The 14956-nt window shown below is 40.6% G+C and overlaps 1 protein-coding gene across 1 annotated transcript in view; it reads right to left on the bottom strand.

The window, feature by feature from the left end:
- The window catches only part of LOC121549544 (succinate--hydroxymethylglutarate CoA-transferase-like), an 84276-nt gene that overhangs the window by 11752 nt on the left and 57568 nt on the right, over positions 1-14956 (bottom strand). The window contains exons 7-8 of the mRNA XM_041861343.2: positions 13321-13408; positions 12566-12709 (exon numbers count right to left, since the gene is read on the bottom strand). Coding sequence (XP_041717277.2) covers positions 12566-12709; positions 13321-13408 — 232 coding nt within the window. The remainder of the gene's footprint in view (positions 1-12565; positions 12710-13320; positions 13409-14956) is intronic.

Below are 14956 nucleotides of genomic sequence, written 5' to 3'. Positions count from 1 at the left end.
TTTTACAGGGACAGTGCACATTAATCAACGTTTCAGTAAAAGTGCCGGTTTTAGCCAGCCGGCTAATTTTCAACCGCAGTCCCTGGGCAGGTTATTAAAAACAATTACAATATAGACAATAACAACATAGAACAAGACATAGCATACAGACATAGCAACATAGGACAAACAAGACGTAGCATACAGACCGAGCAACATAGGACAAACAAGACGTAGCATACAGACCGAGCAACATAGAACAAAAAGCAGCAAGACAAACTTCATAAAAGCAACAAAGTGTTTCCACACCTCACAAGTTACAGACAACAGACATGGAAAGCGGCAACACACAGCTAGGGACCATGTTCACAAATCTGATTGACCTTTAGCCATGTCTTCAAGCATTTTGTGAAAGTGTGATATGTGGTGCAGTTATGTGTGTCTGATGGCAGTGTATTCCAGACATGGAAGCTCTCACAGAAAAAGCGGATTTACTAAAGGTGCTTTTCCTTAGGGGAACTACACAGTCACCTCTCATGGCAGACCTTGTGGATCTGCTGCCATATGTTTGGGTTTTCTGTTTAACAAAAATACTGAGTGGAGGGGGAGCCAAGCCATTTAGGATCTTGAATAGAAGACATGCATCGGTGTATTGCACAAGATTTTCCCAACTCAGGAGCTCATGCTTTCTAAGGATGTGACAGTGATGATGGCTATTGGGCTTCCTATCAAGCACTTTGAGAGCCTGTTTGTAGACAGACTGAATAGGTCTTACTGTTGTACAGCAAGCTTGGGCCCAACTAGTCAAGCAGTATGTTAAGTGGGGGAGTATCATAGATTTGAAGTACAGTTTTGCTACCTCTGTAGTCAAACAATTTCGTATAAATCGGAAATTAGCTAGGTTGAATTTGGTTATTTGAATTACCTTTTTCACATGCTTTTTAAAAGAGAGGTTGGAATCAAGTATGATGCCAAGGTACTTAAAATCAGATACCCCTGGAGCTTCTCCCCTGACACATAGACTTCTGGCTCAGTAGCATCTGTTGCCCCCCTTTGTGAAGAATATGCAAACAGTTTTTTTCACATTGAGATGCAAACACGAGTCACTGAGCCACTTTGTAACCTGGACCATTACAGTAGTGAGTTCTTGTGCAGCTTGTTGTTTGCTCTTTGCATGCACATATATCACTGTATCATCTGCATACATTTGAACTTCAGACCCAGTACAGACAGAAGGCAGATCATTAATGTACAGGCTGAACAGGAGGGGCCCCAGTATTGACCCTTGGGGCACACCCACATCATAGCTAAGAGTGGGCGACAGCTCATTGCTCACTCTGACACACTGAGTTCTGCCTTCAAGGTATGATTTCATCCATCTCAAGGCATCGGGGGAAAAGTTGAACTTGGACAATTTTGTGATGAGAATCTCATGGTTAACAGTATCAAAAGCCTTCCTTAGGTCCAGAAACACAGCCCCAACAACGCCCCCCTTTTGTCCATCTTGGACTTCACATTTTCCAGAAAAAAGCAGTTGGCCATTTCTGTGGAGTGTTTCGCTCTGAAGCCAAACTGCATGGAATGTAATGTGAAGGGGCTGTTGTTGAGGTGGGCAATCAGTTGTTCTGCTACACACTTTTCAACAATCTTTGACACCACAGGTAGTATACTAATGGGCCTGTAGTTACTCACATCAGCAGGGTCGCCTGATTTAAAGATGGCCGTTATTATGGCCGACTTCCATACCCTTGGAAACACCCCGAGACCAATAGATGTGTTGTAGATCACAGCTGGCCTGGTACATAGTTTACTGCCTCCACTCGGGATGCACTGTTTCAGTTTCAATTACTCAATATTTTGGACAAAAAACTGATGAATGTAACTAAGGCTGGGAATGTCAATACAATCAAACCATCAACTAAGGCAATGATCACAAGTCAGTCATAATGAGGCTAATATGCTATTGTATATTTTTATGTAGCTAGCATGCTAAAAACACAGAGCCTAACATTAGCTAGATAGCTAGCTAGCTGCTAGGAGGACGTCATTGGAGGAGTGGGTGAGTGATTGACTTTTTCCTTTCATGTCGTTTTTCAGTGGCTACACAGCTAGAGATGCAGGTGTAATTTGGTTAGCTAGCGAGAAATGTGAATTGCCTTGTTAGATTGCTAGCTATGCTGATTGACTGTTATCCAGTTAGCATATCTTGCGTTCGCTAATTCACTCTGGCTAGCCATCTACTCCAATTTCAGAGCACTCTTGTCTGAGTGTGCCAGAGTGCAGAATAACTGATGAATTTATGAACGTGCAACACCCGTTGAATATGACCGGTGTCAGTCAAAGTAGGCAAAAAAAAGTAATAGTTAGTCACAAATGCTCTATATAACATGTAAACAACCTAACCAGCTCTGCTAGGGCGAGTAAAATGGTCAGTGAGGAGTTCTCTCATTTGTTTCTGGAAGTAGCTAGCTAGCAAGCTAGCCAACTTTAGCCACTTAGCTTGTGTGCTTGGTTGGGACAAACATACATTGGCAGGCAAGCTGCAGAAGGATGAGCAAGTTATTCCCCATCATGTAGCTCAGCAGGTAGAGCACGGCGCTTGTAACGCCAAGGTAGTGGGTTCAATCCCCGGGACCGCCCATACACAAAAATGTATGCACGCATGACTGTAAGTCACTTTTGATAAAAGCGTCTGCTAAATGGATTATTATTATGTATCAGTGCAATTTTGATGGCCAACTAGATGAAAAAGTTTGAGAGGGTTTATCTAATGTTCCTTTGTTAGATTTGACCTCATCTTGCGCTGGTTAGCGTTAGTTGTTGACCTTGTTGTTTTTGATGTGCATATAGGGAAAGATTAACAACTATAAAAATGTAGGCTGATCAATAATACTGTAAAGTTCCCAAATGTAAGAGGAGTCCCGTGGTATTTAGCTACATATTTGCAGAAATCCATTCAAGTGTATTTTGTGACTTTTGACGAATGCGTTCTAATAATATAACGTCACTCTGTTGCAACTGCCTGTAAACACACAGTCCAGTTCAAAGTGAATGATGGCAGGCCCTTGTGGCAAATTGCTTGTGCATTTAGGCCTACTGTAGCTCTGATTGGCTATGGCGCACCTGTCTGCGTAGACTCCAGTCCTCGACGAGACAGATGTTTTTATTAGGTTTTATTTACTGCAGTGTCTATTAATTGTCCAAACGCACAGTCGCTTTCCCACTCTATATTGCTATAGAATTTTCACAAATGCCTTAGTATACGTAATTCTAAGAATTTATAAGAATTTATGAAAACGTGAAAATGACCATATCTAAGTGCTGGTAAAAATGTAATAAAAATTTTAAATAATTATTCTTGAGAGTGAAGGATTTGTAACATCCCACCCTCAGCCTGGACTGTCTTTACGACACCTGTACAGAGAGGCAGTCCCCACCTTCGACAGGATGTTAAAGGACGTTGCTCTGGGTGGCCAGTCTATTTTTTGTATTTCATTATTTTATTTTTTTTGTCATTTAGTAGACGCTCTTATCCAGAGCGACTTACATGAGCAATTAGGGTTTAGTGCCTTGCTCAAGGGCACATCGACAGATTTTTCACCTTGTCGGCTCGGGAATTAGAACCAGCGACCTTTCGGTTACTGGCACAACGCTCTTAACTACTATGCTACCTGCCGCCCTGTGGGAGTCTACACCCCACAGGAGCAGCAGACCAGCCACCAACTCCCTGAGACAAATCAGACACTCCTTTAGACCTGCATCCGGTGGCACTTCACAAAGATTGGAGATCAGCCAACAACACTCCCCCCCACACCACCCTCTACCACTTCTCTCCCTGGAACTGCATGCAGATACACTGAGCTATGCCCAAGCCGTACGCAGTAATATAGGCTCCATGCAGGATTTGGAGCATCGCCGGCCACACTGCACTCCACACCACACTCTTCAAATCCCCCTAAAACCTCCCTCCCATGCTACCAGACCAGGCCCACCTCAGCACATCTCTACCAGACCCAACCCGCCTCAGCACAGCTCAACCAGACCCGGCCCATCACAGCACAGCACTATTAGATCCGGCCCGCCTTAGCACAGTTCTACCAGACCTGGCAAAACACTGTTGAGGGTAGTGCACCACATGATGCAGTCCACACCATGTATAATTCACATCATCAGCCTACATATGCTGAGAGTTTGGAGCTTTGCCAGCCACACTGCCATCCATACCACCCTCCTCAATTCCACCGACAACCTCCCTCCCAGGCTAGTCTTGGTTAACCCCCCTACTCCCATCCCTAGGACTAGCCTAGGACACTCCTGCCCCCCATGGCAGCCCAAACCCAGCAACAGGCACCACACCAAGACATTCTGTGCACACCCAGAATGGAGTATTGGCAGTCACCATGGTCCCCTGGAGCAGCTCCACTCCTTTGACAGGAGCTTCATCCAGGTGGACTGAGCTCTGCCAACACTGCTCTCCCAGTTCTCGCCCCAGCCCCTGCATCCAGCGACTTGAGGGAGGTGTGTCAAATGCTCAGTCTGCTCTGCTCTCACGTGGTTGGCTAGGGACCTTGGCAAAGTCTCAGCTCACTCAGCAAATAGCTGCAGATTACCCTATGCCTGTTAGCTCTTATGGGAATGAGCTTGATACCCCCTCTGACTTTAAATCTTGTAGGGGCTTGGGCTAATGCATTTCAAAGTGCGAAGTATGATTAAAAAAATTGACACAATTGACATTTGGGTACAGGACTCATGTCCTGACATTCTGGTTCTCTTGGAAACATGGTTAAATGGTTCTGTCTCTAATAAAGACATTCAAGTAAATTATTATAATGTATTTAGATGTGACAGATTACAGAAAGAAGAGTGCCAGTGCCCATATACTGTATGTAAAATCTAATTTCATGGCGTCCCAATCTTTAAATATTTCTGTTCCCAAGAATTTTGAGCTCTTGGTTGTAGATGTGTCCATAAACCAGAATACACATTTATTTGTTGCTGGGATTTACCGCCCTCCTGCTGCCATGGCACATGCTATTGGTGCTATATCTAAGTGTTTAACACCTTTTCGGTCCTCAGAGTTTGTCATTTTAGGGGATTTGAATCTGGATTGGCTATCCCCGGCCTCAGATCAATTTAAGAGTATATGCATTGATTTTAATCTGACTCAACTGATCTCAAAACCCAAACGGCTAAATGTGAAAAACCCTGTTTACTCTTCATTGATTGATTTAATTCTTACTAATAATCCCCATAAACATTTGTCTACTGGAGTATTTGCAAATTATCACAGTGATCATTGTCCCATAGTATGTATTAGCGATACAAAAAAGCAACACACTAATCCTCGTTTAATTAAGAATATACATTTAAAAAAGTTTTCTGCTCAAGCGTTTTTACATGACATGTTCTACTCTGATTTAGCCACTGTCTTCTGTATTCCTGACACTGAGTTGGCTCTAGAAAATGTATCCTCCATATGTATTCCTCTGGCAAATAAACAAGCCCCTTTTTAACAATTCAGAGTCAAAGAATTCAGAGTTATCTGAGCTAATTCAGATGAGAAATCAAGTCTAGGCCAAAGCAAGGAAAACTGACTCTATGGTGGACTGGCAATATTTCAGACAATTGAGAAACATATATACACTACATGACCAAAAGTATGTGGACACCCGCTCGTCAAACATCTCATTCCAAAATCATGGGCATTAATATGGAGTTGGTCCCCCTTTGCTGCTATAACAGCCTCCACTCTTCTGGGAATGCTTTCCACTAGTTGTGGAACATTGCTGCGGGGACTTGCTACCATTCAGCCACAAGAGCATTAGCGAGGTTGGGCACTGATGTTGTGCGATTAGGCATGTCTCCAGCCGATGCTTGGCATTGCGCATGGTGATTTTAGGCTTGTAGACTGCTAGGCCATGAAAATCAAAGTTGCTCTGGATAAGAGCGTCTGCTAAATGACTTAAATGTTAAATGTTCTCAACCAAAAAACTTGTTTAGAACCATACAATGATATCATTAAGATGTCATGCGACAAATTTTGCCCGCTGGTTTATATGCATTGATCTTTAACAGCCAATTGCAGAAATGTCTCATTTCATCATATTTACATTTGTCCATCACATCATTCATGGAAATACCTAAAATACATAAATATTAAAGGAACAATTATTTTAGCCATAATTTTGATATCTTTGTATTTTTTTAAGGACTGCTTAGGAACACCTGAAATGTCTTAGTACTAGTACAAGCTAATATTCAGTGCCATGCGGCGTTCTAAAATGTTCTTTCATGGATTTCAATTATTTTCCCTTTCCTACTAATGGTATGTAATTCACATTGGGAGCTAGTTGAAGGTGGAAATGTAACTTACTATCAGCTAATGACCGTATTGGACGTTCTAAATCAGGCAACCCATCTCCAAAGAAAATATGTGATTTATCAAAATGTGATTTATATTTTTAAAAGTTTGATAATTATGCCTCTGGCAACTCTTTTGGCCAAAGTACTGGGAAGAAATGCTCATCTGGATTGGCCATCCCATGCCTTTATGCTCTTGTTTGTATCCAGCCACCATCAAATTGCTCTGGGGTTAGATAACTGTGGCCACAAGAGATCAGGGAGGAATGTATATTGGGATATGGAGGAGAGGGGTACTCGGGGTGAACATATTCATCTCAGGCAGCCAAGGGGTCAACCACAGCGACCATGACCTAAAAGCCTCAGATGTGACATTATGCACCGACCACAAGCGACACATAACACCGCCCCAGGATATCAGGTGACAAGGACACAAATATGCCTCAACTCTCTGTCTATTTGAAGAATTACAGTACATCAAAATACCATAGTGAGAGAAACGAGAATAGGCATTGCCTTGTCTGATTCCTGGATGCAATTAGGAATGTATGAGGGTTAGGAAAAAAATTGTTCAAAGGAAGAATTCCCTTAATCACAACAAAGGGATATAAACAACTGTGTCATTGGAGCTACCTCCCAAAACCACATCCTTTGTGTGAATTGGTATCATCCAAGGGACACATAGTCTAAGGCTTGGCGGTAAACCGTATTTTACTATATACGGGTATTGATGCACAGACCAGTTTCGATTTTTACTAACGGTATTTCAATGTTTGGGTTGTTAAAATGTAATATAAATGTAATAACTGAGTGATGAAATTCAAAGAATTATGACAATCATCCGTTCTTACTGCCAGTAAGAGAGCTGCTAACAGCTGAGAGCTGCTAAATTGCTAGAAAGAGCTTTGGGTGCTCACATGTACTTTTGTGCCATGAATAGTTCCTGTGAGGCACTGCTGATGCCAAAAGCACACTAGAAAATCGGTACAAGGGCCCTTGTGGTGAAAGTAAGAACTGCCATTGAATCCATTGAAAATACATGGTCATAGACCAGAATAATTATTATAAAGGAAAAGTGACTTTTTCACAAAATAGAGGCATACAAAGACAAAACAAATGTGGTATAGTGTGGAAATGATAACAAATGAGTGAAGGAAGTTCCGAAATGGTTGAAGTTTGATTGAACAGTTTAAAACAATCAGAAGAGAGCCCCATTTAAACCACTTAGAATGGTATTTATACCCCTTATTCCACATTTTGTTGTGTTACAGCCTGAATTCAAAATTGATTAAATATATGTATTTCTCTCACCCATCTACACACAATACCCGTAATGACAAACTGACAACACATTTTTAGAACATTTAGGAAATTTGTTGAAAATTAAATACAGAAATGTCTAATTTACATACTCATTCACACCCCTGAGCCAATGCTTCGTAGAAGCACCTTTGGCAGTGATTACAGCTGTAAGTATTTTTTGGTAAGTCTCTAAGAGATTTGCACACCTGGATTGTACAATTGCTTTGGCCTTGTGTTTTAGGTTATTGTCCAGCTGAAAGGTGAATTAGTCTCCCAGTGTCTGTTGGAAAGCAGACTGAACCAGGTTTTTCTCTAGGGTTTTTGACTGTGCTTATAGCTGTATTCCGTTTCTTTTATCCTTAAAAACTCCCTAGTCCTTGCCGATGACAAGCATACCCATAAAATGGTACAGCCACCACCATGCTTGAAAATATGAAGAGTAGTACTCAATGATGTGTTGTGTTGGATTTGCCCCAAACAAGCTTTGTATTCAGGACAAAAAGTTAATTTCTTTGCCACTTTTTTGCAGTATTAATTAAGTGCCTTGTTACAAACAGGATGCATGTTTTTGAACGTTTTTTATTATGTACAGGCTTCCTTCTTTTCACTCTGTCATTTAGGTTAGTAATGGGGAGTAACTACAATGTTGTTGCTCCATTCAAATTTTTCTCATATCACAACCATTAAACTCTGTAACTGTTTTAAAATCACCATTGACCTGGTGAAATCCAGGAGCAGTTTCCTTCCTCTCCGGCAGCTGAGTTTGGAAGGATGCCTTTATTTTTGTAGTGACTGGGTGTATTGATACGCTATCCAAAGCCTTGTTAATAACTTCACCATGCTCAAAGGGATATTTAGCATCTGCTTTTTTTATTTGTACACATCTACCAATCGGTGCCCTTCTTTGCGAGGTATTGAAAAACCTCCCTGGTCTTTGTGGTTGAATCTGTGCTTGAAATTCACTACTCAATTAAGGGACCTTACAGATAATTCTAAGTGTGGGGTACAGAAATGGGGTAGTCATTCAAGAATCATGATAACCACTATTATTGAACACAAAATGAGTCCATGCAACTTATTATGAAATTTGTTAAGCACATTTTTACTCCTGAACTTATTTAGGCTTGCCATAACAAAGGGGTTGAATACTTATCGACTCAACACATTTCAGCTTTTAATTTTCATTAATTAAAAAAATGTCTACAAACCGAATTCCACTTTGACATTATGCGATATTGTGTGTAAATCAGTGACACAAAATTTCAATTTAATCAATTTTAAATTCAGGCTGTAACACAAGAAAATGTGGAAAAAGTAAAGCGGTGTGAATAATTTCAGAAGGAACTGTATGTGTTGCCACTCTAGGGTCATGCACTACTCACATGAAGCATATTTAGAACTTGTATTATTCAATAACATAAGGGAGTAGTACACAGCGTAGTACGAGATCTTCAGTTTCTTGGCAATTTCTCGCATGGAATAGCCATAATTTCTCAGAACAAGAATAGACTGACAAGTTTCAGAAGAAAGTTAGTTGTTTCTGGCCATTTTGAGCCTGTAATCGAACCCACAGTTGCTGATTCTCCAGATACTCAACTAGTCTCAAGAAGGCCAGTTTAATTGTTCAGCTGTGCTAACATAATTGCAAAATAGTTTTCTAATGATCAATTAGCCTATTAAAATGATAAACTTGGATTAGCAAACACAACGTGCCATTGGAACACAGGACTGATGGTTACTGATAATGGGCCTCTGTACGCCTATGTAGATATTGCATAAAAAATCAGCCGTTTCCAGCTACAATAGCCATTTACAACATTAACAATGTCTACACTGTATTTCTGATCTATTTTATTTTATTTTTATGTACAAAAAAATAGCTTTTCTTTCAAAAACAATAACATTTTTAAGTGACCCCAAACTTTTGAACGGTAGTATATTTATATTTATAAAGCAGAATTTTTTATAAAACAATACTATACATTTTAATCACCTGTTACACAGATGAGGCATACTGCAGTTTTTATACTTTGGGTAGATCATACATTGACTATAGCATCTGATCGTGTGAAAGCTTTCCTCCCCAACATACATTTCTAAACTTAATGTGATACGTGCCTTCCATGTTTATACACCATCTCTTACCTCTGAGAAGTGTATATGTGGAAAACCCACCGTTGATGTAGAGCTGTAGGACTTAACAGTTTGTGGCCAAGTAATGTTTGGCACAGACCAAGGGCATCCAATCTGGTGTGATAAAGGTGTGAATGTGAATTATGGTTGGTTCATGGAAAGAGATTTTGAAGGACCCCTTAAGTTTGTGTATTTTGGTTCAATCCACCTGCAATCAGAGGAAAACACCCTCGAAAATATTTGTTGTGCTTTACTTTTCACTTGACCTGCCACGATAAGACAATAGAAACGTTACACTGGAATGTTTCAGGCGTTCGTGGGAGGAAAAGGGATCTATTTCTCAAAGATGACGTGATGGGGCTACTGTACTGTTTCAGGAGGACTTTTATTTGTGGAGCTTTAATGAATCTCAAATGTCCTTTTTGCCTCGAAGTGCAAGTGAGGCCGCTCGCATTCGTAGGATTGGGGTCCTTAAGTTCAGTGGGGCCTCCTGAGTTCAGGAACCATTGCCATCAAAATGTGTGTTGTAACGATGCCATTAGGCAATGGCAAGCCAGTTTAATTTTAGTTCAATGAGTACCTGTCAGTTAGGCCTAAATTGAATCCACCCTTCTTGTGGAATTTTTTATAAGCACCACTTTCTATTTAAACAAGGCTTGCGTCTTAGACACATTACTCTGCATGCCTTATCAATTTACCCAAGTGGGGCTTCATTGTCACATGGGTCCCATGTTACGACGTGAGAGAAACGAGAGCACGAAATAAACCATTCTCCAAAAGCAACAGTGTCATCCCTCCACAGCCAAAGAGCCTAATGTGATCCAGCTTTGAACTTGCCCTGTCTGAGGGAACATGGCAACATGATGTCAGGAGAGACGCAAGTGCCGGGCCAATATGTAAACTTGCCCGTTCTTCGCACTCCATTGATTTCAATGGAATTACGTTCTTGGCGCCACAACTGTCTGGTGTCCGCTCTTAACAGGAGACAGAATCACTATTGATAGCCCCTGAATCAGGTCTCGTGTATGCAGAGTGTAGTCAAGTCTCAGGCACTGTGGCGACTGGGTCTAATGGAGTGTGCTCCTAAAAGCAAAACTAAGTTCTGCTCAGCAACTACAGGAGCAGAAAGCTTGTGGCCGATAAATAACACTGTTGACCAATGGTTGGTCATTTCCAATTCTTACTGATTAGCTGCATAAGAGTTGACTGTGGGGAGAAATATATATTTAATTTTCTATAAAACATGAAATATTATGGATTTATTTTCTCCTTAAAAAATGTGTCATACACCATCATTTCAAAACTGAAAAGTTTAACTAAAAGTTAACCTCTACGGGATTGGTGTCCCGTATACAGGACGGTTGATCTAACATGCGCTAATGTGATTAGCATGACTGTTGTAAGTAACAACAAACTTTCCAGGACATAGGTGTCTTATATGGGCAGAACGCTTAAATGTGTGTTAATCTAACTGCACTGTCCAATTTACAGTAGCTATTACAGTGAAAAAAATACCATGCTATTGTCTGAGGAGAGTGCACAACAACAAAATACTTATCACGGCAACTGGTTTGATACATTCACCTCTGAAGGTTAATAATGTACTTACATTCAGTAATCTTGCTCTGATTTGTCATCCTAAGGGTCCCAGAGATATAATGTAGCATAGTTTTGTTTGATAAAATCCATTATTATATTCAAATGTAGGAACTGGGTTCTACAGTTTGAACCCCTGCTGTCTCTGGCTCCAAACCCACCCCACCCGGCCATCTAGATGTGTGAAAGTTAGTGTATAAGCTAATGATCCATCATGTATGACATTCCTGGGAGTGTGTAAACTTACATTTGTATTACCATATCATTTTTGTATGTTCTCTATAGTTATGTACTTGAAAATGTATCAATTTGGCACATTTGGGCAGACTTGATACAAAATTGTCCAGAATTGCAATGCTTCATTGGATCAATCTGAAACTTTGCACACACACTGCTGCCATATAGTGGCCAAAATATAAATTGCGCCTAAACTGCAATATTATATTGTGGCCTTCTCTTGCATTTCAAAGAATGGGGAAAAAGAGATATATAGAAAACTTATGTTTTTTTGTTTGTATAATCTTTACCAGATCTAATGTGTTATATTCTCCTACATTAATTTCACATTTCCACAAACTTAAAAGTGTTTCCTTTCAAATGGTATCAATAATATGCATACCCTTGCTTCAGGTCCTGAGCTACAGGCAGTTAGATTTGGGTATGTCATTTTAGGCGAAAATTGAAAAAAAGGGTCCGACCCTTAAGAGGTTGGACAACCAACAGTTTGGCAAATAGAAAGTGTTGAGGTCAGACTGATCTCTTAAACATCCAAGGAAATAAAGCAGTGTGGGGTCAGATTGAAAAAACTTATAAAATGCATTTCTTAGTCATGGAGAGATTATTTCTCTATGTTCCCAAGTATCACTTTCATATTTGGTCTTGAGGAGTGTATGGCTCAAATTATACGCTTAGTGGAAATGGATTCTTTCCACCAAGAGAAACCAACAGTTCAATTGAAAAACGTTGTTGTCTTAGTTCTATGAGGACATCCAGTACAATAACACCATACAAAAGTAAACCACTGATGTTAGCAATGTTCACCGGGCTTGCACTCTTGAACAGATTCGTGTAAACATAGTTCATGCTTTAGCTCCGAAAGATAGCATTTTGTGACTGATCATTCAACACGGCGTTGTTTTGAGCACCTACAATTAAGGGACCAGATTCAACCAGGTTGGTGGTAAATGTTAGTTACCTGGGTGGAAAGCAGGTTGCAGTCGATGTGAACACCTCTCCCTGTCCTGTGTCTCTGCAGCAGGGCTGTCATGATGGCCACGTGGGTGTAGAGTACTGTGGCCAGGTCGGTCATTGCTACGCCCGGCCTGACTGGGTCCCCAACCTGGGCAACAGAGCAGATAAAAAACTAAAGGAAATTCCTGACACCCTTATCTACCTCATTAACCGTTTAATTCAAGTCCAGCAATCATTAGTATAATTCAAAAGTCCCCTGTAGCTCAGTTGGTAGCGCATGGCGCTTGCAACGCCAGGGTTGTGGGTTTGTTTCCCACGGGGGGCCAGTATGAAAAATTTATGCACTCACTAACTTTAAGACGCTATGGATAAGAGCGTCTGCAAAAATGTAAATGATGATATATGCATTTAGCAGACACTTTTACAGTAGTGCAAACACATTTTTGTATGGATGGACCCAGCGGGAATCAAACCTGAAACCCTTCTAACTGCGCCCCACAGGACCACACAAATCCAATTAATAAGAGAAGATGGACAATTCACATCCTTAGAAGCTTTATTTGTCGTATTTATATGATTAATTTGTGATTCAGATATGAAAAGATGCTTGTTTAACACATGCTTGAGCAGTTTGATGTAGAAGGGCCCTAATCCTAAATTGAATAATGAACTGTGATCTCACATGTACATTTTTGGCACAAATGATGTATCTGCATTAACCTGTGCTGACATATATCTTGGGGAGAGAAAAATCCTAACCTCAGGGCCAGTGATGTGAATCATGCCAGAGACAGCAGACACAGAGTCATACCCTGGTCGCTGGGATAGTGGCCCAGTGTGTGTGTGTGTGTGTGTGTGTGTGTGTAAGAGAGAATGTAAGTCTGCCTAAGGCTTAACTGATCATGTTCATAGATTAAGCCAGAAGCACACTAACATGTGATGGCGATATTCACTCTGTAGTCTCAGCACAAAACATTTTTGTCTCTATACCATGACAACAGAAAATTAACCCCAACATGAAACACACACAAACCATCTTATCCCTCAGTACTATGCAATAACAACATGAAATTAACCCACAAAACCATTGACCACAACTGTAATTGTTGTGCATGTCAACACTGGGCCGATTGAATAATAATAAGTGACTTTTCGGTCCCACCTCATGCAGAAAAGTTGTTTTTAAGGAATACATTGAACACATACGCTGAATAACTCTGCACTAACTAACTAAAACAGAGATGTTTTGATTGAGCCCAAAACTAGGACATTGCAGCAGAAAGTCTGAAGTCTTTACGTGTACTAAGCTATAGCCACTGGCAGCCCAATCAAAATAAGCACTCCAGGAAAAAAAATCTAACCATATTTCACCCTTCAAATTAGATTGGGTAACTTTGACACAACAAGAATGGAATTTTCCTAGAAACCACAACACTTTCAGTACAGAGGGCCCTACTAATGAAGGGCACATGTTGACGATAACTTGCGTTCTCAGGTGGCACTTAAAATCAGCTTTAATTTGCTGCAAAGAAATTAAGCCCCAATGATAACATTTCAAATGTTTAATCGTTTATGTGGAGCGAGGACCCTAGTCCCTCTGTACCTCAAATATTCTAAAAGCCTCCCTTTGAGCCTGAGAGCATCTGCTTTCCATTCCTGCCCAAAACTTCCATTCCGCGAATTCACTGGTAACTTAACATGTTAAAGAGGGTTGTTTAGTTCCAAGTGAATAAGTATTGGTGGTGTGCTCTCCAATATGCCTTCCTTATAAATCTAAAGAGGCAATATCAGATTGATTTACAGTATCTGTAAAGCATTGTGAAATTAAACCATCTACCCAGGCTGGTGTGTACAAACAGCCCTGGGCTCAAATATGTGTCACAGCAGAGGAAATACATATAAAAACCTACCAAAATGTTAGAGCAAAAAAAAGAATGTGCGACTCTCCTCACTCCTCATATTAATGCTCTAACTACTAAAACAGTGGGGGTGCTTCAGTATGCAGCACTAGACCCAAACACAATCTCAAATGAGACTAACCTGATAAAAGGTTAAATAAATAAAATGCAATATGCATCGAGCAGTTTAACTGAGTAATGAGTGGGATGGCCGTAGATTTCAACAGCTCAACACCGCAATATGTGCTCTTTAATAACCACAGGGTGTGTAGGGAGAGGCTCACGACAACCAAACCCACTCACTCAATATAGAGCTCAAGGAGAAGGGCATGCTGTCAGCTGCAGAACAATGGATTGAAATGGATTTAAACTCAGCAAGTTGAAAAATGGACTGTGGCTAACTGAAACAAAGTTTATTGGTGCAGGGTGTAAACAGTACAGTGAAATGCGTACTTGGAAGCTCTCCTCAACAGTGCAATACACATTTATAAAACAAA

The sequence above is a fragment of the Coregonus clupeaformis genome, chromosome 34 (assembly GCF_020615455.1).
Source record: "Coregonus clupeaformis isolate EN_2021a chromosome 34, ASM2061545v1, whole genome shotgun sequence".
In the NCBI taxonomy this organism is placed as follows: domain Eukaryota; kingdom Metazoa; phylum Chordata; class Actinopteri; order Salmoniformes; family Salmonidae; genus Coregonus; species Coregonus clupeaformis.
This window is presented reverse-complemented; position numbering and strand designations above follow the sequence as displayed.